At 36.0% G+C, this 25435-nt stretch overlaps 1 protein-coding gene across 1 annotated transcript in view; it reads right to left on the minus strand.

Moving 5' to 3' along the window:
* LOC150094898 (diacylglycerol kinase delta) overlaps nt 1-25435 on the minus strand; it is a 566581-nt gene that overhangs the window by 326508 nt on the left and 214638 nt on the right. Inside the window, exon 8 of the mRNA XM_090411584.1 lies at nt 16622-16750. Coding sequence (XP_090267710.1) covers nt 16622-16750 — 129 coding nt within the window. The remainder of the gene's footprint in view (nt 1-16621; nt 16751-25435) is intronic.

The raw sequence follows: 25435 nt of genomic DNA on the forward strand, positions 1-25435 counted from the left end.
GCCCTCTTTTCTTTCTGTTGTATCAGAATCATCACAGAAACCAGGAGACCAGACCTGTGTTCAATAAGTGAGGTCTTATGAAGACCTTGTAAAAAGGCAAAATTACTTCCTTATCTATACATATCAAGATTCATTTCAACACTGCAATTATTTTCTGAGTTGTATTTACAATTTTTGCTATATGACCCCTGAACTTCAACTTCCTGTCTACTAAAACTCCAAGATCCCTAGCCTGATCAGTTTCTTCTAGCATAAATTCCACCAATATGATATGACACTGGATATCTAATCACACCAAAGTGAAGTGGAGTCTAGATGTGAAGATACATCATCATGTGCAAGCTTTGTTTGCCTATGATTGTGTACATCAGGATGAAAATAAGGACATAATTTTTTGTAATGTATGATTTATTAAAACATAAGCTTGGTTGTATATTTCTCAATGATAAAAAAAAATTGTATTTTGTAAAACAAATTATACATAGCCAAAATTCAAATATTTGAATATTTTACCATCTTTATAATAAGTAGCCAAATTAAAAAAAAAAAAAAAATACTAATATAACACAAATTTATAAAGGCTTATAATTACTTTTTTTCCCCTTACTGTAAAGCACCTTTACAAGTCTCTGAAAACTCCACGAGTGGTCTCCCATTTTTCCTGATACTGTTGCTCCATTACCATGATGTCCTAGTGAATCTGCTTCAGCCATGAAAAACTTTCCAAAACAACTTCAATAAATGTTGAAGTTTGGAAAGTTTTTCAGAGCTGAGGCAGATGTTATTAGTTAATAACTAGTACATAATTTCCATTATTATTAATTCTGTTCTTTTCTTCAAACTTTCCCAAAGGATTTCTATATGTCTGGTATTCTTATTCTGTGTTTAGATCTCCAACAAAAAACACAAGGTTTTTCTTTATATCACCTGCCTTCTCTGATCACAACAAATTCCATCATTTCTTTCTTCTTTTTTTTATATGGAACTTTTTGCAGGACCACAAATTTCCCATATTTAAATTTGCCCACATAACAACCTGAAATTGCTTGCTAATCAAAAATCATCATGTTCAGTGTCAAATGCTCTCACATCTCCTTTCAAGAAAGAAGACTATTAATAGCCCAAATATAAGATCCTATATTTATTTAGCAGGATCTCACCTGGGAAAGCTGTCATCAGAACTAAAAAAAACAGCTTTCCCAAAATGGCCTTACTTCACCCCATATATCAATTTCATCTTTCATCATATATTTTTAAGTTTTACTTTCAAGGCTTTTACATTCTTTTCTTATACTTTATAGTTTTTACGTTCTAGTTTTTAATATTTTAATATTTTTCATTTTTAAAATTTTACAAGTTTTATAGTATATTTATTAATATACTTTTTCTATAGCATATGTCCCATGACGTATGCCATGAAGAGGAAGCACGGGTGGCCAAAGAAGAGATGGAGGGAGCTGGTGGAGGAGGACTTGAGGATGAAGAACTTGGATGTGGTTACAGCCCAAGACAGGAGGATGTACAGGAGACTCACTAAAAACAGTGACCCTACTTAAATGGGACAAGCTGCAGAAGAAGATAGTATATGTACTAATAATATATCACATCATTTATTACCAGGTTTATTCTCATCTTTTAATAGTATTCTATTATTTTTTTTTATGCTTTTAACTCCTTTATTCATACTTTTTAAATTTTAAAAATCAATGGAGATTCATCTTACTATTCTACTTATCACTAATATACTAACTCGTTTATCGCCATTTGCAATCTCCATACCAAATTTCAAAGATTGTTATTGCCACAAGTACAACAATGCTAGGCAATATATATGATTACTTCATTAAATTTTTATTTTATTTTTAATTAAAAAGTACAGTTGTAGTCAAGAGACAAGTTCTGATTCTTGGGTGTTCCACAACAAAAAAGCTTTGCTTATCCCTTTATATTAAAAATTAAAAAGGAATAAAATGAACTATAAATTTAAAGACAGTATAAAGTATTCATACTAAATGATTTCTACTACAGTTCTGTTACTGCTTGTTTCATTTAACAGTCTTTCAAAGAATTACTCCAATCTAGAATATCATTATCTTCTGTTTTCCTGTCTCCTTTATCACATTTGATTTCCTTATAGTACTCTTTTTCCCATTTCTAAGCATTTTAAACAGCCTCCAGCGCATTTTGCCACCTTTCTAATGTTTACCTACTATATTCTTATAGGTCATCCCATGACTTTTGTTTAGCTACTTTTACACATAGCTTTACTCTCTTACATTTTCTCATTCGTTTAGGGCATCTGCAGACTTATTTGCTAGGAACTTTCAGTATGCTTTCTTCTTTTCCAAAATTGCATTTTTAACTTCTTGTATCCACTGTGGCATTCTTATTTTTTTTTATCCTTGCAGACATCTTCACCACATGCCTCCCTAGCTGAATCAATGTTTTTTTCAGGGTTTGCCACTGAGACTCCAAAGTTTGGTTCTTGTTTTCGAACTGTTTCATTCTTTCTTCAATAATGTTTGTATAGTTGAGTCTATAGTTTACCTGTAAAAGCTGCTCAACTTTAATTCCTTTTCAAAGTTTTTTTACATACTGTTCTTTTCAATGTGATATTCAGTTTTATCCTACTTAAAACTAAGTAATGATCACTTCTGATTTCAAATCCTCTGTACAATCTTGTATCCTGAACCAGTATGAAGATATCACTATCAACAATAACATAGTCAATGAGGCATTTCTTATTTCTTGGGTCTTCTCTCCACATGAACTTGCACACATCTTTTTGTTGTAATATGGTGTTAGTAATGAGTAGTCCATATCCTAAGCAGAAATCTAGAAGATACGCATCAATATTATTGGCCTGACCCTTTTCCACAAATTTTCCCACAACACTTCTATATGCTTTGGGGAAATTCACTCCCCTACCGTGCTGTTTAGATCTCCAACAAGTACCACTTTCTCCATTTTTTTTTATGTCAGTTGCCTGCTCTAGTGACCTGGAAAATTTCTCCACTTCCTTAGGAGAACCTTCTATAGAATCACAGACACGAAGAAGTTTCATTATCCATTTCCTCATTTGAAGTTTGACCATATAACTCTACTTGAGACTGCCTTCCAATCAAGAAGTTTAATGTCATGTTTGGTGATTAATGCTATCACTACTCCTTCCTTTCCTTGAATATTATTGCCTGACATCCTATACTTATTATTTAGTGAGATCTTACCTGTTTTTGTCTTTTTTTTGTTTCAGAGATGCCAATTATGTCCATGTGGTACTTTTCCAGTTCTTCTGCAAGCTCAATTTTCTTTCTATTAATATTAATCTATTCCATTAATTTCCAATCACATTACTGAGAAATTTAAATGAACCAAAACGTGCATTAGTAACTATGATAAAACAACTGAAGCAACAATATCGACTGGAGACAGTAAGGGTGAAGATATTACTGATACAAGGAAGTCCATTAATACCAAGTGATATGCCATTTCAATATAAAAGATATATGTACAGTGCTGTATCAAGCCACATGGATGTGCCTTACACAACTGTCTAGAAAATGCTACAGAGGATTCTGCATTTCTGCCCATTCAAGATAATCCTGACATATGAGTTGCAGCAGCAACAGCAGCAGGATTTTGAAAGTCGACTGACATTTGCTTTAACATTCCTTGCTCAAGTGAAGTCAGCTATGTGAACGTGAATGATTTTGTGGAGAGAAGAGGCTCAATTTCACCTGAGAAGAGCTGTGAATACCTACAATTGCTGGGTATGGACTACACAAAACTTGCATGCAATCTAACAAATTACTTTGTATTCACCCAAAGTTACTGTCTGGTGTGAGTTTACAGCTTCATTCATCATTGGACTATTCTTCTTTGAAGACATTTACCGGTTGAATCCTGTGACCTGCTCAATTACTGCTAAGAGGTATTGCAATATGATAAACAATTTTGTTGTGCCACAGCTAGAGCAGTGCCTGTGCATGGATTCAGTTATTTTCATGCACGATGGGGCACCTCACATTGGTTGATCTATACAGGAGGTTCTTTCAGAATATTTCACAGAGACCAGAGTGATGAGCCATGCATTTTCCACTGTATGGTCACCTCATTCACCTGATCTGATCCCCTGTGACTTCTGGCTCTGGAGATTTCTCAAAGACAGGGTTTATCAGGATCATCCTGATAACTTGCAAGTGCAGCATAATATAGCCTGTGTGCAACATCAATCCCAACAAGCTGCATTCTGTGTGGATCACACACTCTGCAAAGGATGCAGTTTGTGGCATACTTGGAAGGATAGCATTGAACAGTACAGCTTGTGAATGCATAATGGAAGTGAATAAAAATGTGTTATTTATGCTTGTGTTGCTTTACCCCTTCTTGCACACAGAAAAATTATTGCATCTACATTCAGTATATCATACAATGCTCCTGGTGGTGAATTTTTGAACTACTTTTTTCCCCTTTAGATATCACTTCTGCATTATGCACAATGTATTCCTGCAAAGTTTCACAGCATTCAGATCACTGGGTGGCACTCCACAAGGCACCTTAAATAGGGATACTTTAATTTTAATCACCCTGTATTTAGCATTCTTTTTAGGTTATCTTCATTTTCTGCTAATAAGATTATATCATCAGTATATCCAATTATTCATCATATTTTATTTTTAATTTGTATTCGACATTTCTCCACTTTGTTTACTTCTTTTATTATTTCATCCATCACTAAATTAAATAAGGCAGACCTTAATGAATCATCCTTATCTGATACCTTTGGTTATTTTAATTGGTTTATTTTGTATTTATTAGAACTGTTATCTATCTATCTATACATCTGTTATTAAACTCATTCCAAAGAAAGGAGACGCGACAAAATTAGGAAACTGGAGACCCATCTCTATCATAAACACTGACTGTAAAATTATATCAAAAGCCATTGCCAACAAACTTAAACCCACTCTGGGCGAAATAATAAATAGGCATCAGAGCTATTCCATCCCTGGAAGATCTATCCACGAAAACTTACACCTCATAAGCATAGCCAACAACAACAGTGAAACAATGGGTCTTCTAACACTAGACCAAGAAAAAGCTTTCGACTGCATTGAACACCTATACCTCTTGAAAGCCTTTGGCTTTGGCTCAAACATCATTTATTCTATTAAGATGTTGTATGCCAAGGCACACTTTTGCATGAAAACAAACAACAGGCTTACCATAACTGTACCATACAGCAGAGGTATTAAACAAGGCTGTCCACTTTCCAGTCCACTTTACACAATTGCCATTGAATGCTTTTTGTGTAGACTCAACATGCTGCTTAGGGCATCCCGTCCTAAACTTCCCTACCAAACCATAATCCTGACAGCACATGCTGATGATGTTACAATCATAGCCCGCAAAGAAGAGGACTTCCATAACATACAAACGGCATATCAACAATATCAGGCAGCCTCAGGAGCCAAACTAAACACACATAAAACCACAGGACTGTGGTGTGGCAAATGGACAAACCGAACGGATTCCCCAATGTCTGGCACCTGGTCCTCAGAGGGAAACAAATACCTGGGGATTTACCTAGGAAACACGCCCTCTTATGTGGATAAGAACTGGAAAACACTAAACAAACGTTTCAAGTATTGAAAGTGGCAGCAATACAAGCCTCTGCCTTCACAAGAGGGAGAACAATAAGCGTTAACCAAACAGCCACCAGTGTCCTTTGGCATACACTAAAGATTCTCACGCCACCAATGCAATTCATCAAACAAATAAAGTCAACCATCTATCGATTCATATGGAACAAAACAAACTGGCTTTCCTACTCCAAGCTATGTACTTCTCTCAAAGATGGAGGACAAAATTTGACCTCCATTGACAACAGGATAACAACATTCTACGCTCGATTTCTCCTTAATATCTTACAACAGGAAATATCACACAAATGCATCACTGAATATATTTTCACTTCTGCCACTAGAGGTCTCTCTCCACAACCTTAAGAATGACAACAGCTCACGTGCCAGTAAATCTAACAAATTTCTACAAAAATGCCCTTCGACGATGGAAGAAGCTAAACCTCCAGCACACGGTAAAGACAGCATCCCTACCTGAAATCCTCATGGAACCCATCTTCCACAACACAATGGTAAGAAGCCCGAGCACTCAGAAAGAGATTTTCTTTCCTCCATGGAGCTGGCGATGCGTGAGGATCTTGGGTGACATTCTTTCTCCAAGCCTCACCTGGCACTTTCCAAAATCGCTCAAAAACCTGGAATATGGGAATCAGTCTGAGCAGATACATACTGTAAAGGCCGCTTTTCAAGTTGCTATGCCTGAAAGCATAACAGAAGAGAGGCTTAGCCCTCCTAACTCAGAAGATCCGGTGTCTATCTTTCTGATAAAAATCAATAACTCATGGGAGAAACTTACATCCAGCAATACCAACAAAATCTACCACACTCTAACACACAAGTCGAACCAAAGCACTTTACTGGAAAATCCTGCATCATCTGATCAAACACTATTTCAATGGGACCTATCATATCGCACAAGAGCCATCAAACCTGACGCAGATATTCAGTGGAGAATGTGGCACAATGCATTACCCACTCCAACTATATTACAAAAATTTAACTCAAACATCTCAGATAACTGCCTGTTCTGCTACCAATTAGGAACAGTCCGGCATATCTACTTGGAATGCCCAGTTAACACTCAATTAATCAGTTTGTCTTGAGAAATGGCAGCTCTGACCTGTGGTAGTTTTCATACAGAAGAGGAGTATTTCAATCTCGTCCATGCGGAGTCATAATCATTCATTCTGCAATTACCTCTTCATCACCGTGAAAGCAGTAATATACAACTTCTACCTCAGACAGACAAGACCAGACAGCACAGCAACTTCACAGAGAGAGACAGCTGACCAACTCCTTGCAGCCTTCAAACAAAAGGTGAGAAGTCGGAACCTACATGAGCATCACCACCATAGGCAAAATAACAATCTTCCACCATTTCATCCAAGGAATCAACTCCTGGCTGAGCAGGGCGGCTGCATCATAATCCACTTTCCAGCATAGAAGTGACATCATCCCCCCCCCCCAAAGAAAGGGAGAAGGATTGTTGTGCTTAACAGTGTGAAAATTAATCTGGCATTATAATATTGTGCTATAGTAACTCTTATGTTCTTCCACATGCATATCAGATTTTATGTTCTTATACAGTATCATGTCAAAAAAACTCTTAATGGCTTTAATCTATAAAAAAAAAAAATAAATAAAAAAATGTAATTCACCTTATAAGTGACTTCGATGTAACATACCTCAACAAGAGTATGAACATGTAACCTCTCTGCCTGACTGCAGAGAACCAAAAACCGGTTAATCCTGTATATAAGATTGTTATGTTCACAATAAAAAAAAAAAAATCTATATCTATATATATATAGATAGATGGTTTTATATATATATATATATAACCATGTCTATTCTGTGACGTTTCAGGTACCTTGGAACACATATCTAACCTGTCCTGCAAACAAAGTGATGATCACCTATGTCCTGAATACCCTCTAGCACCTGTAACTACGCACACAGCCAAGAAGACTACTGGAATTTAGTCCACACAGAAGAAAACAGAACAGAATATGCAATCTCCTCTTCATCTGCGCTAAGGCTGTCATCTACAGCTACTACCTAAAACACACAAGAAATAACCAGCTCCTATCCATTACTGAAACTGCACAAACCTTCATGTATATCCTCCATCGGAAACTAAAAAAACAGGCTTTCACTGGAACTTGAGTACTACAAAGAAACAAGAACTGTAGTGAAATTCATAAAGAAGTGGAATCCAACTGGTACCCTCTTCTGGATTGACAATGACAACACGCTTCATCTGAAAGATAACTAAGACTGAAACTAAACTGTAATGTTGAATTCATTTATTGCATTTCTATTGTATACCCGAAAGGAAAATTTTTGCTTTCTCTGTAATATATATATATATATATATATACTTATAATATGTAAAGAGTTCTTGTTATCTGTTGTCTAATGTATATTTTAACAAGTTAAATAAAAAAAATTTTTTAAATCCTGATAGGTGGCCAAGGTGTTGAACATGCATTCATATCGCTCCTGCCTTCTTCCACCTTTTTATGTAAGTGTAATGATAAGTGATTTGTGACAATTTCCTTTTCCTGCTGTATGAGTTCCTATATAACTTCAACTTCGATGCCATAATTCCTTCTTTGCCACCTGCACTTGCTGGATTCCTCACCTGTGGCTATTGCCAGCGAAGGACCTGCCATGGCAACTGCACATTCCTGTACTACCACTGACTCAGGAAAGCAAGGACCCCCCCATGATTTCTGACCTGGAACGAAGAGCAAAGTTCATGGATGCTATGGACATGGAAAACAGGTCAGTCAATTCCAAATCTTATGCTAATGTTGTATCAAACGAAAATATCCTATCGTCCCCCAAAACACTGATTTCACACACAAATGCCACATCAGCCAGAAGTAAACCAATTAATGCAAAAATAACTACCACTGTTAGCAACGTCATTTCTTGAGAAAATGGAATTGTTATTTTTGCAACCAAAGAAAACATCGCACTAGAAGAGTATCTGACGGTGATCGCCAAAATTGTACCAACAAAAAATATTACTGACGCTTCCCACGTAGCTGGTACCGTGCAGGTGTATTTCAGCCACATCTCATGCGCACAAACGGTACTGCAAAAAGGCGTCGATATCGGCGATTATCGCTTCGAAGCAGCCCCAATAGCACTGGCCTTGACAAAAGTAATGGTATCAAACGTTCCCCTTGAAATTCCCCATCAGCTCATCAGATCCATGTTATTGAGATACAGTTCTGTCACAGTAAAAATATGCACATTGTCAATAGCCACGAATAAGCTCGAATTTGCCCATGTTAAAAGCTTTCAAAGACAGGCATTAATGCACTTTCCAAACAACGACGCACTACACAACCTGCCAAAATTAATCAACACGGACATAAATGGAATAACCTGCACTTTCTACTTTTCTCATCACAGTGCTTCTTCTGTCATGAAGAGGGTCACATTAGGAAACAATGTCCCTATATTACCAACGATTCATCAACAAATATCCCAGCCCAGAATAGCAAACCAGTTAAACAGAACAACATCATAAATGAAAGAAAATCCAAGCATAGGAAAAAGTAAATCAAAAATTCTCTCACCATCATGAATTTCAGAGCCAAGAAAATTCCAAACTGGAAAAGACAAGATCCAAAGCTCTGATAACGAAGTCTCATAGCATGCAACACTAAACAAACAGCATGAAAACAAGGATCCTCCCAACAGAGATGACCAGGATGAACTAATTAAAAGCAATCCCTAGATACAACAACCAGAATCACCAACCCAGCCTCCCACTAATTCAAAACCTCATCCAATAGAAGAAACTACTTAAAATAGACTTTCATCACTTGCAGCCAGCCAAGAAGAAACAGAGTTCCCAGACGATGAGGAAACTGTACTTCTACATGACAACTTAGAAGGGGAAGAAGCTGAGGGGAACTTCCCCACACAGAGGACCCCCCCAACCATGAAGCAGCTGTCATCCTTCATACAGAAAGTGCAAGGCTCCCCTCACAAATTAACTACAGCCCTTAAATACACCACAAGAATCCAGGAACTAATATCTCAACTTCAGGATCTACACTCAAAATTGAAATGTAAAAAGAGCAGAGCAGAGGTTTACAGGAGTAAGCGAATCTACTACCTGATTAATGGGCTACAAACCTGATACAACCAAGACCAATATTAGATTCAACCTACAATTCAACTTTCATAAACATGTTGTTCAGCCTTTTTTCTCTCAATGCAAGAGGATGTGCCTCTGCTTTACGCAACAGAATAGTCCTTGACCAGGTACAAAACATCATATAGACCTAATATTTCTGCAAGAAACAAATATCAACCCCCTGATCCAATTTATCTAGAAGATGGGCAGAGTGGCCTTATGTAAGGGTACCCAATCATAATACCCTGCATGTGTTCAATATCTACATACCACAGCAGGATGCTATGGCATCGCAAATCTTGGATTTCATTCAAAACCATCTTTCCAGTATTGACCAAGAACATATCATAATAGCTGGAGACTTTAATTGCACTCTTGACCAAGAAAAAGACAGACTTCAATGTACTGAACATCGTAGCTCATTAAGAAACAAACTTCAAACACTGGTAAACGATAATGAACTCATTGACGTCTTTCGGCATCAACATCCAGATAAGAAGTCCTACACATGGAGGTCAGCAATCACCGCAACTAATAAGCCACTCTACCAAGCACGACTGGACATATACTACATTTCCAAACATACTGTTCCTCTAGTTAGAACCATCTCACACATTCCTTCCTACATCTCAGATCACTGCTTCATCAAGCTGCAGCATTGGAAGCATCCAAATCAGGAAGTGCCAATTGGATCTTCAACAATACCCTCCTGAAAGATCCAGAATACATAACAAACACTCAGGCTTTAATAACTAAACTCACTCACTTGAAAGGGAATAGAGAACCAATGAAAACATGGTGGCCCACCTAAAATCACAAATAAAATCCTTTACGTAGATCTACAGTCACCAGAAAAATCAACAAAGGAACATCAGAATCCAACAACTTGAAGAACAACTCAAATATCTCCCAGAAAAAAGCCCTGAATATCAATCAGCACTCCAAGCCATGCAAAGACACTCAGAATTATCTGCAAAAGGTGCCCTACTTAGATCGCGACACATACAAATAAATCTTTCTGATGCCCCACAAAATATTTTTTCTCTTTGGAAAAAAAATACCAGGCAGCAAACTGCATCTCTGCTATCAGACTTCAAGATGGCAGCATCACAGAAGATCCAAGTAAAATCACTTCTGAAATCCTACAATACTACAATAATGCATACAGCTCTACAGGAACATCCCTTTATGCCATTCACCAAATACTGAAAGAAATAAAAAGAATCTCTGCAACAGATCGGAACCACTTAGAACACCCAATCACTCTAGATGAACTGAAAATTGCATGCACAACCTTGCCAAAGAACAAATCTCCTGGCCTTCATGGTCTTACTACAGAGTTTTTCCAAGTCTTCTGGAATCAACTCGGACCACTTCTTCTTAAAGCACTGCAAGTAGCCTACCTCAATGGGCTCCCACAATCCATCACGACTTCAGTAGCACGACTGTTACCAAAGAAGCGAGACCACATGGACATCCGAAACTGGCATCCTATCTCACTAATCAACACCGACTGCAAAATCATTTCCAAAGTTATAGCAAACTGAATAAAGCCAACACTGCATGACATTATTGGCCAACATCAAACCTATTCTGTTCCAGGAAGATCAATACATGATAACCTCCATTTAATAAGAGATCTCATCCACCATTGCAAACAGTCAAAATGAAAACATGGCACTAGTCTCAACCTTGATCAGGAGAAGGCTTCTGACATAGTAGAGCACTAGTACCTTTATGAAGTCCTAAAGGCATTCAGCTATGGTTCTCTCATTATTGAAACAGTGCAATTGCTATACAGAGATGCACTCTTCTGTTTAAAAATCAACAACAGGCTCACCTGCACTTTGTCATACTCTCGAGGGATTAAGCAAGGATGTCCTCTCTCTGGACAGTTATACACAATGGCCATTGATCCCTTCTTAAAAAGAGTACACGACACCATAATCTCCAATTGAACCAGCATAATAGAATCACATCTAAAAATAACCCTGTCAGCATATACCGATGATGTCACTGTAATAGTCCAAAATGAAGAAGAAATGACAGTAACTAAAGAAGCACACAGACTATATGCACAAGTCTCAGGGGCCAAATTAAACTCTGCTAAAACCACTGGCTTGTGGTCAGGCAGATGGAAGTCTAGAACTGATTCCATGATCGAATGTACCTGGTCAAATGAAGGACAAACATACTTAGGTGTAAGCCACATTCAAAATATATAATAACATGAACTGGACACAGCTGCATAACCTTTTTAAACAGGTGTTAGGAAAATGGAACAACATTCGTTCAATATAGAGAAAGAGTACTAAGAGTCAAACAGATGGCTGCGAGTGTGCTATGGCACACTCTCAAAGCTCCCCCCCCCCCCCCGAAGACTTTCTCCATCTCATTCAAAAGGCAATCACATGTTTCCTCTGGAACAATACTAACTATGGACAACATACCCTGAACTCTGCAAGTCACTCAGTAAGGGAGGTCAAGGCCTGATTTCCCTTGAAAACAAGATTAGATCTTTCAGGATAATCTTTCTCCTAAAGACACTTCAGTCCCATCACACTTATGTAACCACCTTCAATTACATCATGAAATCATCTGCCAGAGGACTCACACTTTCCACAATCCTCCGAATGGCTAGATCTGCACCATCATCCCCTAAACTATTTCATTTTTACAGAGATGCTTTACAGCAGTGGAAAAATACAGAACTTCATCACACACACTGACAGGATCAACAGAGTCAGTTGTCCTTACAGAACCTCTATTTTCAAACAGAAACATAACAAGTCTCGCAACTGGCCAACCCTTGATTTCCCTACATGGAACTGGGCAGGAATTAGAATCAAAGGGGACCTCCTGACCCAGACCCTAAAGTGGAAAACATTCATATGCCTACCACTAAAAAATCCAAAACTTGAAAAGCAATATCGACAGATGCAAGCTGCTATTATAAAAGCCTATCCAGATATCTCTACACCTCAAGGAATCTGTATTCCTTCTAGAAACTGCGCAAAGCCAATCTTAGACCTTTTGTATCATCTGAAGCCTCACTTCCAATTCTTCCCTCCAACTACAAGAAAATATACCACTTCCTCATGCCAGTGCCTCCAACTTCACCCTTCATATATTCATCCTTAATCCTCTCATCTACAATGCTGCACATACCACCCAGTTTTCAGTGGGATCTTACATATAAATCGAAGTGTGCCAAACCAGAATCCGGTGGAGACTATGGCATAACATCTTGCCAACTCCTTCTAAGCTCTACTTCAACTTAGAGCAATGGATCTGTGTATATTCTGCAATGTTTCAGGTACCTTGGAACACACATATCTACCCTGTCCTGCTAACAAAATGATGATCACTTATGCTCTGAATACTGCCTTTAGCACCTGTAACTACATACACAACCAAGAAGACTACTTGAATTTAGTCCATACAGAAGAGAACAGATATAGAATATGCAATTTCCTCTTCATCTGCCAAGGCCATCATTTACAGTTTCTACCTTAAGCACACGAGAAATAACCATCCATCACTGAATTGGAAAAAACCCTCATGCAGTGGTGTAGCTAGAGCTTTTGCCTAACAGGGCAGTCCCTAAGTTTGCAGCCCTCTCAATACACATCAAAAATACTACAAAAAGTCAAAACGACATATAGGGAAATAAATTAAAGCACTATGTTTATTTTTGAAGTAAAATTTTAATTCCAACATTCTAAAATGTTATTTTTCTTGCTTTTCTATTAGCAAAATTGTCGATGACATTGCCGAAGTCTATTTCATAGTAATGTAGGTAATTCTTAATCAGTTTTAATTTAGAAAACTCCTCTCACAACTAGCAACACTTAGAGCAATTGTGAGGAAAATTTGCAGTATTACAATATTTGGAAATGAGTTCTCAAGACTGTATTTTAGAATTAACTACAAAAGTTCAAAAAGGCTCAAAGTGCCGCCAGGGCCAGACCACCCCCTCTGCCCTCGTGTGTAGCCTACGTCGGAAACTACAAAGCAGACTTTCACTGGAACTTGATTATTACAAAGAAACAAGAACTGTTGCAAAATTCACAGAGGAGTGGAATCCAACTGGTATAAATAAATAAATAAATAAATAAATAAATAATTATTTATTTATTTATTTATTCAAGTAAAGAGGTTTATCATATTCTAATGATTTATCTATTTTTTGCTTTAATATAAATACTACATCTAATGTTGATCTATCTTCCAAAATCCTTGTTGCTTGTCAGATAACTCAATCAAATTATTTATCATATTTTCAATTATTTTTGTGTAAATTTTAATATAAAATATGCTGTGCTTTATAAATCCAGACAGGACAATTCCAGAGCATATTTTATGCTATGGATTTGTCCTGTCTTCTTTCTTAAAGATTGGTATTGTTAATTTCTTTCATCAATTATTCAGCATTTTTCTTTCTTTAAATACTGTATTTAGTATATCACATCATTCTTTTTGCTAATTTTTTCCCTTCATATTTTAATAGCTCATTTTGTATCTTATATATACCAACTGATTTTCTATTTTTTTTCATTTTTTCATTCTTCACTAATCCTACTTGTAACCCATCATGGTGTGGAGGTGAGTGGGTGATGTAGGTGAAGCATACCAAAAGTGTATATTTCCAGGTATCCTAGGTACAAAAGCCACATCAATATACCCAGCCAACAGAGGAGGTGTTTTCTGGTTGGGTTAGCAGCTTTCCAGAGCACGTTAAACCCAACTGCTCAAAGAAACCGAAGTTTAAAAGATTTTGTACATTATTCTGTAATTACATCATCTGTCATATTATTTTTTTATTATATACATTGCTTGAATAAGCACAATCGGATTTTAGTAATAATATTTTTGGTTTACAGATCAAGTGTTGATCAATTTTATTAACTTAACCAACCAGCTTCGCCAAACTTCTGTTGGTGTCTTCAGGGCACTTACATATAGGCTGAAACAATCTCACAATTATGTGTAACTATAAAACTGACAAGAATAACTGTAAAAACTGACTAGAATGATTACAAATAAAATAGTATCGAATGTGTGTGAAACACATATCGCGTGTACAAGATTAGCTAGCTGTCGCTAAGGAACTTTCTGTAGTTTGTATTAAAGTTAATTTCTTTTGTTTTTAAGGATTTGATTAGGGTTCTCCATATCTCTGGAAGTATTAGGCCTTGATTTCTGTTAAGGTTGACAATAGAATGGGCGACTGTGGCTGCTTCTTTGTATTCAACCACCCTTTCTATAAATATGCTGGAGTTTATAATATTCCATGTTTGTGTGACTCTAGTTACATCGGACAGACTTTGAGAAGCCTTGAAATCAGGCAAAAAGAGCACATTGGCTATGTCAAAAACAACAGACAGGACATTTCTGGCCTATCGTCTCATTTCTCTACAACTAACCATGTCATCGAGTGGGACAAAAGTTGTTCCCCTTACTTAGAGGAAGATTACCATTCAAGAATTTTCAAAAGAAGCAGCCACAGTCGCCTGTTCTGCTATCAACTTTAACAGAAATCAAGGCCTAATACTCCCAGAGATATGGAAAACAATAATCAAATCCTTAAAAACAAAAGAAATTAACTTTAATACAAACTACAGAAAGTTCCTTAGCAACAGCTAGCTAATCTTGTACACGCGATACGTGTTTCACACATGTTCGATACTATTTTATTTGTAATTATTCTAGTCAGTTTTTATAGTTATTCTTGTCAGTTTTATAGTTACACATAATTATGAGATTGTTTCAGCCTATATGTAAGTGCCCTGAAGATGCCAACAGTTAAAGTTTGCAAAACTAGTTGGTTAAGTTAATAAAATTGATCAACACTTGATCTGTAAACCAAAAATATTATTACTAATTCTCAGAATCAAGAAAATAAACCTTCATTACAATCAGATTTTTTTTGTCAACAATAAAGAAAGTAAAATAAGCCGAAAAAAAAAACATTGCTAAAATGTGTGGTAAATTATCATTTTTCAAATGTCATTCTAATTTTTTTTTGGGGGGGGGGGGGTGTAAAATTATAAAACTAGCACAATAAAAGTACTTAAAAAATACTTATGACAGAAAATTTGAGAAGTGTAAATTCAAAAATCGGAATAAATTTTGAGAAGCAAAGTGAAAAATATAATTCTTCAAGAGTCATGAGACGTAAAAATTATGTATGAAATAAAAGTTAAAAACAACTCCTGAGTAATTTTAGTAGTTCCAAGTAGTTTAATTACATCAAAAACCTTCTATGCATCTTTCTCCATAATTAACTATAATTTTCAATTCATCGTAAATACATACATGCTGTGGAACGTCCAAGGTTATATCCCAGGTTTCTTTTCTCCCTAGCTTTTGCAAAGAAACAGCTTTCAAAACATCTTCATTCTTTGATCTGACAAATCATAGAAGTTAAAAATACAGTTCATTATGTGACGTCTTTTACAATCCCAGCCAATGGGAAAGATGAATCTACTTCTCTGCAGTCAGTTTCAGAAACTGTTTTCTTAGTATAAATATTTGCATAATCAGTGATGTTTGGTGAAAAATGGATAATTTATCTTTTCTTCTAAATCGTTTTTAATTTCATTGAGTTTCTGTGATGTGCTGAAAAGTGTATTACTCGAATATAGGTATCATTTCCAAATATCTGAAATATGTGACTAACCAATCTCTTCAAAGCCCCAGACAAGACAATTACTATAAAAAACATTTCTTGCATTTCTAATTATTTATACTGCAATAAAATAAAAAAAATTCGATTAGGTTATTGATTTTTTCTTTTATTTTTTTTTCGTAACATTACCATTGCTCTGCACCACAAACACCTCCAGTCTTGCAACCTGAGAACACTTCCACAAGTCTTGTCGCATACCACACATTTTGCACTAACTGGTAGGTTTCCTTCCATCCACTGATGAGGCATTGCTATAATCTACATAAAAGTTTTAAATTAAAAAAAAAAAGTCGAATATGCATTCTTTAGTTACATCAATATAATAACTTTCTGTGCATATACATTGAAATAACAAAATAACAGCAACAATGAGAGAGAGAGAGAGAGATGTAGAAATGTGAGCCAATAAATGCAGTTAAGACAGAAATATAATGATAAATTCACTAAACTAATGAAACTAGGGAATAATGTAAAAATTCCATAAGTGATAGTAAGGGAAACACCAAACCATGTTAGCTGTCTATCACCTGAAAGCAGTACCATAACGAGGCCATGGCGAAAGAGGCGCAACTAGGTTTGGGGCACAAAACATAAAAAATGTAAAAAATAAAAATAAATAAATAGATATAAAAGTCCACTATTTTATATTGTATTTTTAAAATTTGGCACTATACCACTTTAGACACACAAATTCAGAAACACACTGCAACTCATTTTGATGAAGTTAATAGTAAGTATTTAACATATTGCATTTAGTAAAATTTAACTTCTTACATTTAAATTTTTCAAAATTTTTGCCATTTTTGGGTTAGGGGAGAGCAAGTTAGACACTTACCACAGGCACTTCATACCTTCGTTACTGTACTGCCTAAAAGTATAAATATTTGTTAGTTAAACTTACTAATCTACAACAGCAGCGACCCAAGGATCATAAAAACCATGAAAGTAACCTATTCAGTATATTCCTTACTACAGCACACTTGATGAACTAATTATAACCAAAACATCTAAAGTTACCTATTTAACTAAGAGCCTTTACTATACTACTGTCCAAGTACAATAAAAAAAAATGAGTAACTCAGGCACTACAATGAGAAGTGGGATGATATCCAGTACTGCTATTTACCGCCAAGGTCAGACTACTGCTTCCACTTTACTGATCTAAGTTTTTGTTCTACTCGTAAATGAGCTACAAAAATAGTAAGTGAAATTAAGGCCTTTGTTTCTTACAATTGAGATTTTTTGCACACTATTAAAGCACTTTACTAAGAAACGTGCTAAGGTAATGCAAGAAAAAATTCAGCATATTGCAAATAGCTTGAGAGAAAAACTCCAATTTTATTCTCAGCCAATACTGAAGCTTGCATTTGTTGATTGATTTTTTTTTTTTGCAGTAGCTGCAAAAAAATCAACAAATCTACACTTAACTTTAAAAGGGCCAAATGCAAAAAATTTGATTCGTGTGAAAATCAGTCTTTCCTTCTGACTTCATGCAAAGGCCACTAGACGCAACTCCCACTCTAGCAATTTTCCACCTTTCTTATGCTAGATGGCATCCCCATTACGTCACTTAAAGAAAAAACTAACCTCCTGGTATCTTTTTCCCCACTAACTCCTGAGGAGAAAAGTTAAGGTAAATTCTGCATTTTACTATGCTAAAATCACCACACTGCATGCCTCATATAGTGTTTCATCAGAAAGTCATTAGAAGAATATCGAATAACATAAATATCAAAAAATGTTCCAGTTTGATAATATTTTCCACTTGTATTCAAAAGGTGAATGCTGGAACTAATACTTATTTCATATCCTCTCTAGACCATTTCATACTAAGTTGGCATCTGTCCATCTGGCACAGAAACATACCTATATTCAGCATATTTCAAAAAATAAGGATAAAAGTCTGCTACTAAACTATCAGTTCATTGCCCTCACCTCAGTCCTCTAAAATAATAGATATGATCTGGAGGCTATCAGTCAATTAAAGAGATCTGGATTAGCAGAATTCATAGCTGGTGGTTGCTGAGAAATCCAACATTATCCACTTCTGGACATACATACCACAGAAAAATTTAGACAAACTTGTGCAGTTGCCTTTGACATTTCCATGACATCTGATCAGATCAAGTCTAGCATAGAAGACTACTCAATAAACTGCTGTCCTAGAAGCTTCGTTCATCTCCTTTGCACTTGGTAGCCATTTTCCTGCTGGTTGGTCACTGAATGTTATGACTAAAGAAATAATTTAAAAGCACTTGTTAAAAAAAATTCAACTATAATGAAAAAAAAAAAAGTGAACTGATAGCACCTTCTTGGACTAGATATATAACTAGACTACAGACAATGGGCTGAAGGTATTTTAAAATAACAGTCTCTCCAATGTTGAAATTCTTGAGAGTTGCAATATAAAGACCACATAATTCTAAGATAAAATATTAGCTCGGCACTACTCTATTGATGCAAACGTCTTCAAAAAAAGGTTGATAGGTATCAATTAAATAACATGAGACCTATACAGTATCAAGGCTGAAATGAATTCAATGATATTATCGTCTTTATAGTGGAATTCTAGTGAAGGTTTTTCTATCTGTCTGTCCAATAATTGCAGGAAAACAATGCTTTATACACTCCTAGTTTAAAAAATATATTCATATAACATTTTGGCTATCTTTCCAGACATACCTCAAGTTATGGGGGGGGGGGGGGGAATGATGATTTTGTTTCTCATATGAGAAAAGGACAGGCAGTATTTTATCTTTAGACAGCAGCTGTAGGCATTGGCTAAGGAAGTGTCAATTAGATAACTGAAGGCTGTTCTAAGAGTTATATCATTGGAGCAAATAGCTTTATATATCACATGGTTTAAGGATACCACATTGTTAACATGAATGATATGCAATTATTTATCTTTCAGTGCACTGACTGCATATAAACACATACAAGAAGAATATGCTGGTTTGCTAGCCAAAAACTTTGTATAAGATTTCATCTTTTTATTGAATGTCTCTACAACTTCTTTTCCTAGCAACACTAGATAATACATGTGCATATACAGTATATGTGTGTAGTAATTATAGGAATCCTCCTTGTCTTTATAGTCATCTTTCTGTTGCCATTTCATTCTGTTCTTTGCTATTTACTTCTAATCTATCTTAATCACTTGTTCCAGAAATTTCTGCTTTGGCCTGTTATGCTGTCTTTTACCTTTACTTCAAAAAATTATTTACATTTATTCAAAAATTATTAAAAATCCATTTGTCCACTATCCCCTCTTATTCATCAGAATATTTCCTGACTGGTGACTTTTCTTCATCTATTTTTCAGTACGCTTCACCAACACTATTACTCAACTGCTTCATTCTTCACTCAACGACCCAGAGGAAGACCAAGATATAGGTGGATTGATACAGTACAAAGTGCCTTAGATGATAGAAATATAAGATCTGATAATGTTGAAGCCTTGACAAGTAACAGACTGATTTGGAGGAAAATTGTAGATAGGAAGTTAGTAATGATGTAATTTTTTTCATATAGTACTATCATATCCTGTACACCCCTTAAGGGTACATGGCAGGAATTTGATGATGATGATGATGATGATGATGATATAAGTATATGGGGTAAATGGAACATTATACAGAGCAATACAGTCTATATTTAAGTTGTAATTCAGCAGTTCGAATTAAAGGAAATACAGGAAGATGGGTTGATGTAAAATTAGAGGTAAGACAAGGTTGCACATTACCATTCTTTATTATTATTATTATTCAGGCTTCCATGGAGTCAAAAAACCCATCAAGGGAGGTCCTTCCTAGGAAACACAAAGTCTATCAAGACTCATCATGGGAGGTCCTTCCTAGGAAACACAAAGTCTTCATACCACTCCTTAAACTCATTGACCGTTCTCGCTCTCACCACTCTATCAGGCAATGCATTCCATGGTTCAAAAACCCTCCATACAAAGAAACCACTCCTCACCCTCTTGTCACAGTTTGACGGGGGACTATCCCTGGAAGTTTCCTTTTGTAACTTCAAGGGATAGCCCCCCGTCATGACTCTTCCCGCTGTTCAACAAAGCGAAAGAACTCCCCAGTGTCAACCCTGTAACAACCTCTCAACAGTTTAAAAGTCTCAATCACCCCCCCCCCAATTCACGAAACTCCGCAGTCCACATTCCCTCAGCCGATCTTCATAACTAACATTCTACAGTCCTGAAACCATCTCTGTCATCCGCCTCTGCACCCCCTCCACAGCCAATCTATCCCTTTCAAATCCTGGGGGCCAAATCTGAGAACAACAGTCTGAGTGTGGTCTGATCAGGATCTTATACAACGGAATGATAACTCTTTTATCTCTGCGAGTCAGTGTCCTTCTCATTATTGCAGCAATCCTCTGTATTACCTTCACCACCTTTGCAATATGTTCCCTAAATTTCAGGTTTCTATCAATCAACCCCAGATCATTTGTCTCCCACAGTATAGCTCCTCCAATAGAGTATGCAGCGTCCCATCAATGTGTCCCAAACCTCAAGACCTTAGACTTTGCTGCATAAAACCGACACCCCCCCATTCATTTTCCCATCTGTCTAGCTTATTCAAATCCTCTTGCAGGGCTACCACATCTGCACTATCACTAATAACCCTTCCCAGCTTCACATCATCCATAAACAACTGAATATTCCGCCTGCAATCCACCTGGCAATGTCATTGATATAAAGGTTAAACAATATACGTCCCAGTACCGAGTCCTGTGGGACCACACAAATGACAGCATATGCCTTTCCCTAATCTACTGCTCTTGTAACTTTATTATAAAAGGCTAGCATATTGCTAAAACAAGAGCACCCCTTCACAAATCCATGGTGACATTCACAGATAAGATTACCCTCATCTTCCCAATGCTGTATATGGTCCCTCACTAATTTCTCCAAGATCTTAACAACTACTGATGACACACAAACTGGCCTATAATTAGACACTTCCAGTCTGCTACCACCCTTATGCAATGGCACTATCTTACCTTCCTTCTATTCCCTGGGCACTTTTCCCGTAGCCAGACTTTCATTGAAAAGTCAGATCAAAGGAGCTGTCAGGTCTTTAGCATATTCTCTCAAATCTCGTGATGAAATACCATCCAGTCGCACATCTTCTGACATCCAGAGTACTCAGTATTTAGAACACACTCTCCTCCTTCACCTCTAAACCTCGAACTTGCCCTATCCTTCTAGTATTAAAATTTACTCCTCCAGGATGAAATACTCCAATAAAGTGTTCATTGAACAATTCCACTATGTCCTCTGCATTTATCCCACAATGCCATTCTTCCACAATCATTTCTCCCCCTTGATTCTTTTTTTTTATTATTGTCAAGGATTGCTTTTCATGTACCAGATTTTATTCTGAATCCAATCGGTCTTCACTTAGGTTTGCTTCTGTTAGCCAATCTCATACAGAGGTAGCAGGGTTTTTTCTCCCGGAAACTCAGGTTTTTCATCTCGCATACAGACAAATCGGCCCTTCAGAACACATGCAATTTACAGACAAAAAATACTAGTTGTGGTGGTGGTGGAAGTTGGCGGAAGATGGCATTGATGGAGATGATTCGTAGTAGAAATTCAGTGTAGTGGTTTAGACAGTTGTAGGTGTCCTCTCGCGATGAGTCTTCGGACTCCTTGGAGGCAGTAGCGCACCCAGGATTTAATCTTGGAGGGGGCCGAGCACTCAAGATTTAATATTGGGGGGGGGGGGTGAGTTGAGTAGCGATTTGAGAATGCACACTACATTGCATATGACCTAACTGAGCACTGCAGTGATTGCCAATACATGATACCACAAGAGCACTACTTCATTTGCCTTGCATTCACAGCGGCCGGGATTCCCGAGAGCTATAGGGTATTCTCACCTTATGTGGACGCTAATTCAAAAGTAGTATAGAAACAGAAGACACAACATAAATTAAAAAAATGAATTTTCCTAATTTTAATTAGGAAAAGATTTTTGGAAAATTTTCTAGTGTTTTTTTCCCTTTTTCTATTGGAGGGGGGGGGCAGGTCCCCTTGGCCCTCCTCCCTGGGTGTGCCACTGCTTGGAGGTATCAGGAATAATAATAATAATTATTATTCTGTTTTGTATTATTTTGAGAAGCATTGTTGGAGCATATGGCAAGAGATTAATGCTATATAATAGAATTAGCTTTCTTTGGTATTAGGATTATTACACTTTGTATTCTCTCACTATTCCTCCTTTTCTGAACGATTATTTAATAAGTTCAAACAACTCACATTTTATCATCTTCCTTTATCAGGCTTCCTCTTATGCTATCTTGACTTGGTGCTTTTGCTTTGAATATCAGGGCCTTCACTTGAAGGATTTCTTTTATCAATTATATTCAAATATAAATCCTGTCCATTGTATTCCACCAAATGATATCTCCATCTCTTTTGTATATTTTTCTATATCATTCTTTTCTTTTCTTTTATTTCACTCATCTATATCAGTAAGATCACTTCATTTGTTACCAAACGTTTTCAAGGTTCTTTTTTCACTTTGCACAGGCATTTTTCTGCTGGATAAGTACTGTTTCCTTAATCCCTAATCATTTCTCCCTCCCCCCTAAATCTTTCTAATTGTTTATTCTCTTTCATTTGTTCCTCTCCAAATGTTGTTCATGATATGAAATTTCCTCCAAAATAAATATCATGAACTTAGCTTTTTTTTTTAAGATTTAATTTACTGCTTGAATTTCAGATTACATTTAGATATGATTGAAATATGACTTTGTTATTAGGTAAAAAATTTGGTATCTCCTGATATTTTTCATGTATATCTTCCTCATTTGTGCAATTGACTAAACTTTTCTGTGTATAAAACTCAAGTAATTTTTTCCCACTCTCATTTTTCATACCAACTATTTTCATTCTAGAGATTTTACATTAAAATCTCTAATTAATATTACATTCTCACTGTTTGAGAATGTAATATTAATCATTACTCAATGATTAATATTACATTCATTACTAACACTATGAGACATGGGTGTTAGTAATGATTAGTCCATATCCTGAGCAGAAACTAAGGAAGTAGTTCATTCTATTATGAACAGTTCAGCCCTTTGTTCTAAATTTTTCTAAACATTAATATAAATCTGAGACTGATTCTCTTATTTTCTGTTTAGGTATCCAATAAGAACTAGCTTTTCCTTTTCTTTATATCAGATGCCCCCCTCCCCCACCTCTAATGGCTTGAAAAATCCATTTATCTCAGCGAGAAAATAAACACTAATAATCTATTAATCTTTATAGCTATTTTGCCTATTTTTCTGACTAAATTTCTCTGTGTTAAAACTCAACTAATTTTTTCCCCTTCTCATTTCTCATACCAAGTGAGTACTCTCTCATAGTGAGACTAATAAGTCTCACTGTGCAATTTTTCATTTTGAAATTTGTTTACATCACTACTTAAAATTGCCTCCCATTGAAGACATTTATGTCAAGTGCTGAATTCTATAACTACTCTCTCTCTCTCTCTCTCTCTCTCTCCTTTCTCCGATTCACAGCGCTTGAATAATGCTTGAATAAATCATCTTACACTGAGAAGAATATCAGTATTTACTCTAATTAGTCTTAGTAATATCAATTATAGATGCATGATCTTTTCTGCAGTTTCTTGGTTAGTTTCATATGTTTTCCACTTATATATTAATTGTCCTACCTTCAATTTTATTCACTGGGCTGTGAATAATTGTGAAAAGCTTAAAATGGAGGAAAGAGTACTGAAAAAGGAATCAGAGATTATTACTTTTACTGTACTCAAATGACATGGCCTACTGAGTGCAATCGTCTTGAATATTTTCTACCAATTCTTGTTCCATTTAATACTCTAGTAGCTAATCCAGACATAAGAAGTGAAGATAAAGCTACTCTAGATGTGTGAGGAGTAACTACTTTGACAGACTGTTAAATTAAAAAAAAAGAAACCTGAAATGTGGAATAACATGTGGAACAGATGATATTTGACCAGAAATGCTCAAATATGGAGTTATAACACAGTGGCTCCACTGCACAGTTCATGACCATGTATATTGCTGCGTATAATGTCTTATTTACACCATATAACTGAAGCATTTTAACAGCTTTTCTCTTGGCACCTTGTGATATGACTTTTCCAGATCGACAAAATAAAACTTAAATACAAATCCTTGTGTGACAATAGTCAGGAAAGACAAATTTCCTGACTACTCTTATCTGGCCTTAACCCAGCTTATTCTCATTCTTTTTTTCTCTTCCACAATCAGGAAATTTGTCTTTCCTAACTACTCTTGTCAGACAGGGATTGGTATTTAAGTTTTATTTTGAAGATCTGGAAAAGTCATACCACAATGTGCCAAGAGAAAAGCTGTTAAAATGCTTCTGTTATATGGTGTAAATGAGACATTATACACAGCAATACATGGTCTACATTTGAGTTGTGAGTCAGCAATAAGAACTGAAGAAGGTACAGAAAGATGTTTTGATGTAATACCAGTAGTAGGACAAGAGTACACAATATCTTCATTGCTATTCATTATTTATATGGATCACATTATGATAGAAAGTATAAAACTTGATATCATAAAATATAAGTATAAAATTAGAGATATTAATCTCTTCTCAGCTCTTTACTTTATGCAGATGAAGTTATGCTCTTAAATAAATAAATCCAATATCAATATGCAGGATTCCTTAACTGACTGAATGCCTCCTATAACAAATATGGCGTGAAAATTGCCAATAAAAATAGGCAGGAACATGGAAAACATTAGCTGTATCCTAAATGGAGAATCTATAGATTCTTAGTGAAAAAATTTGATGAAAATATTGATTGATTCATTGAGGAAGGTATGTGGTGAAGTTGTCTGCAAGAATAGAAAAATCAGAACTTCATGAAATAAAGAAGATAACTCAAG

Source organism: Typopeltis vanoorti, chromosome 21 (assembly GCF_054136105.1).
Source record: "Typopeltis vanoorti isolate ZY-2024b chromosome 21, IOZ_Tvanoo_1.0, whole genome shotgun sequence".
NCBI lineage: Eukaryota > Metazoa > Arthropoda > Arachnida > Uropygi > Thelyphonidae > Typopeltis > Typopeltis vanoorti.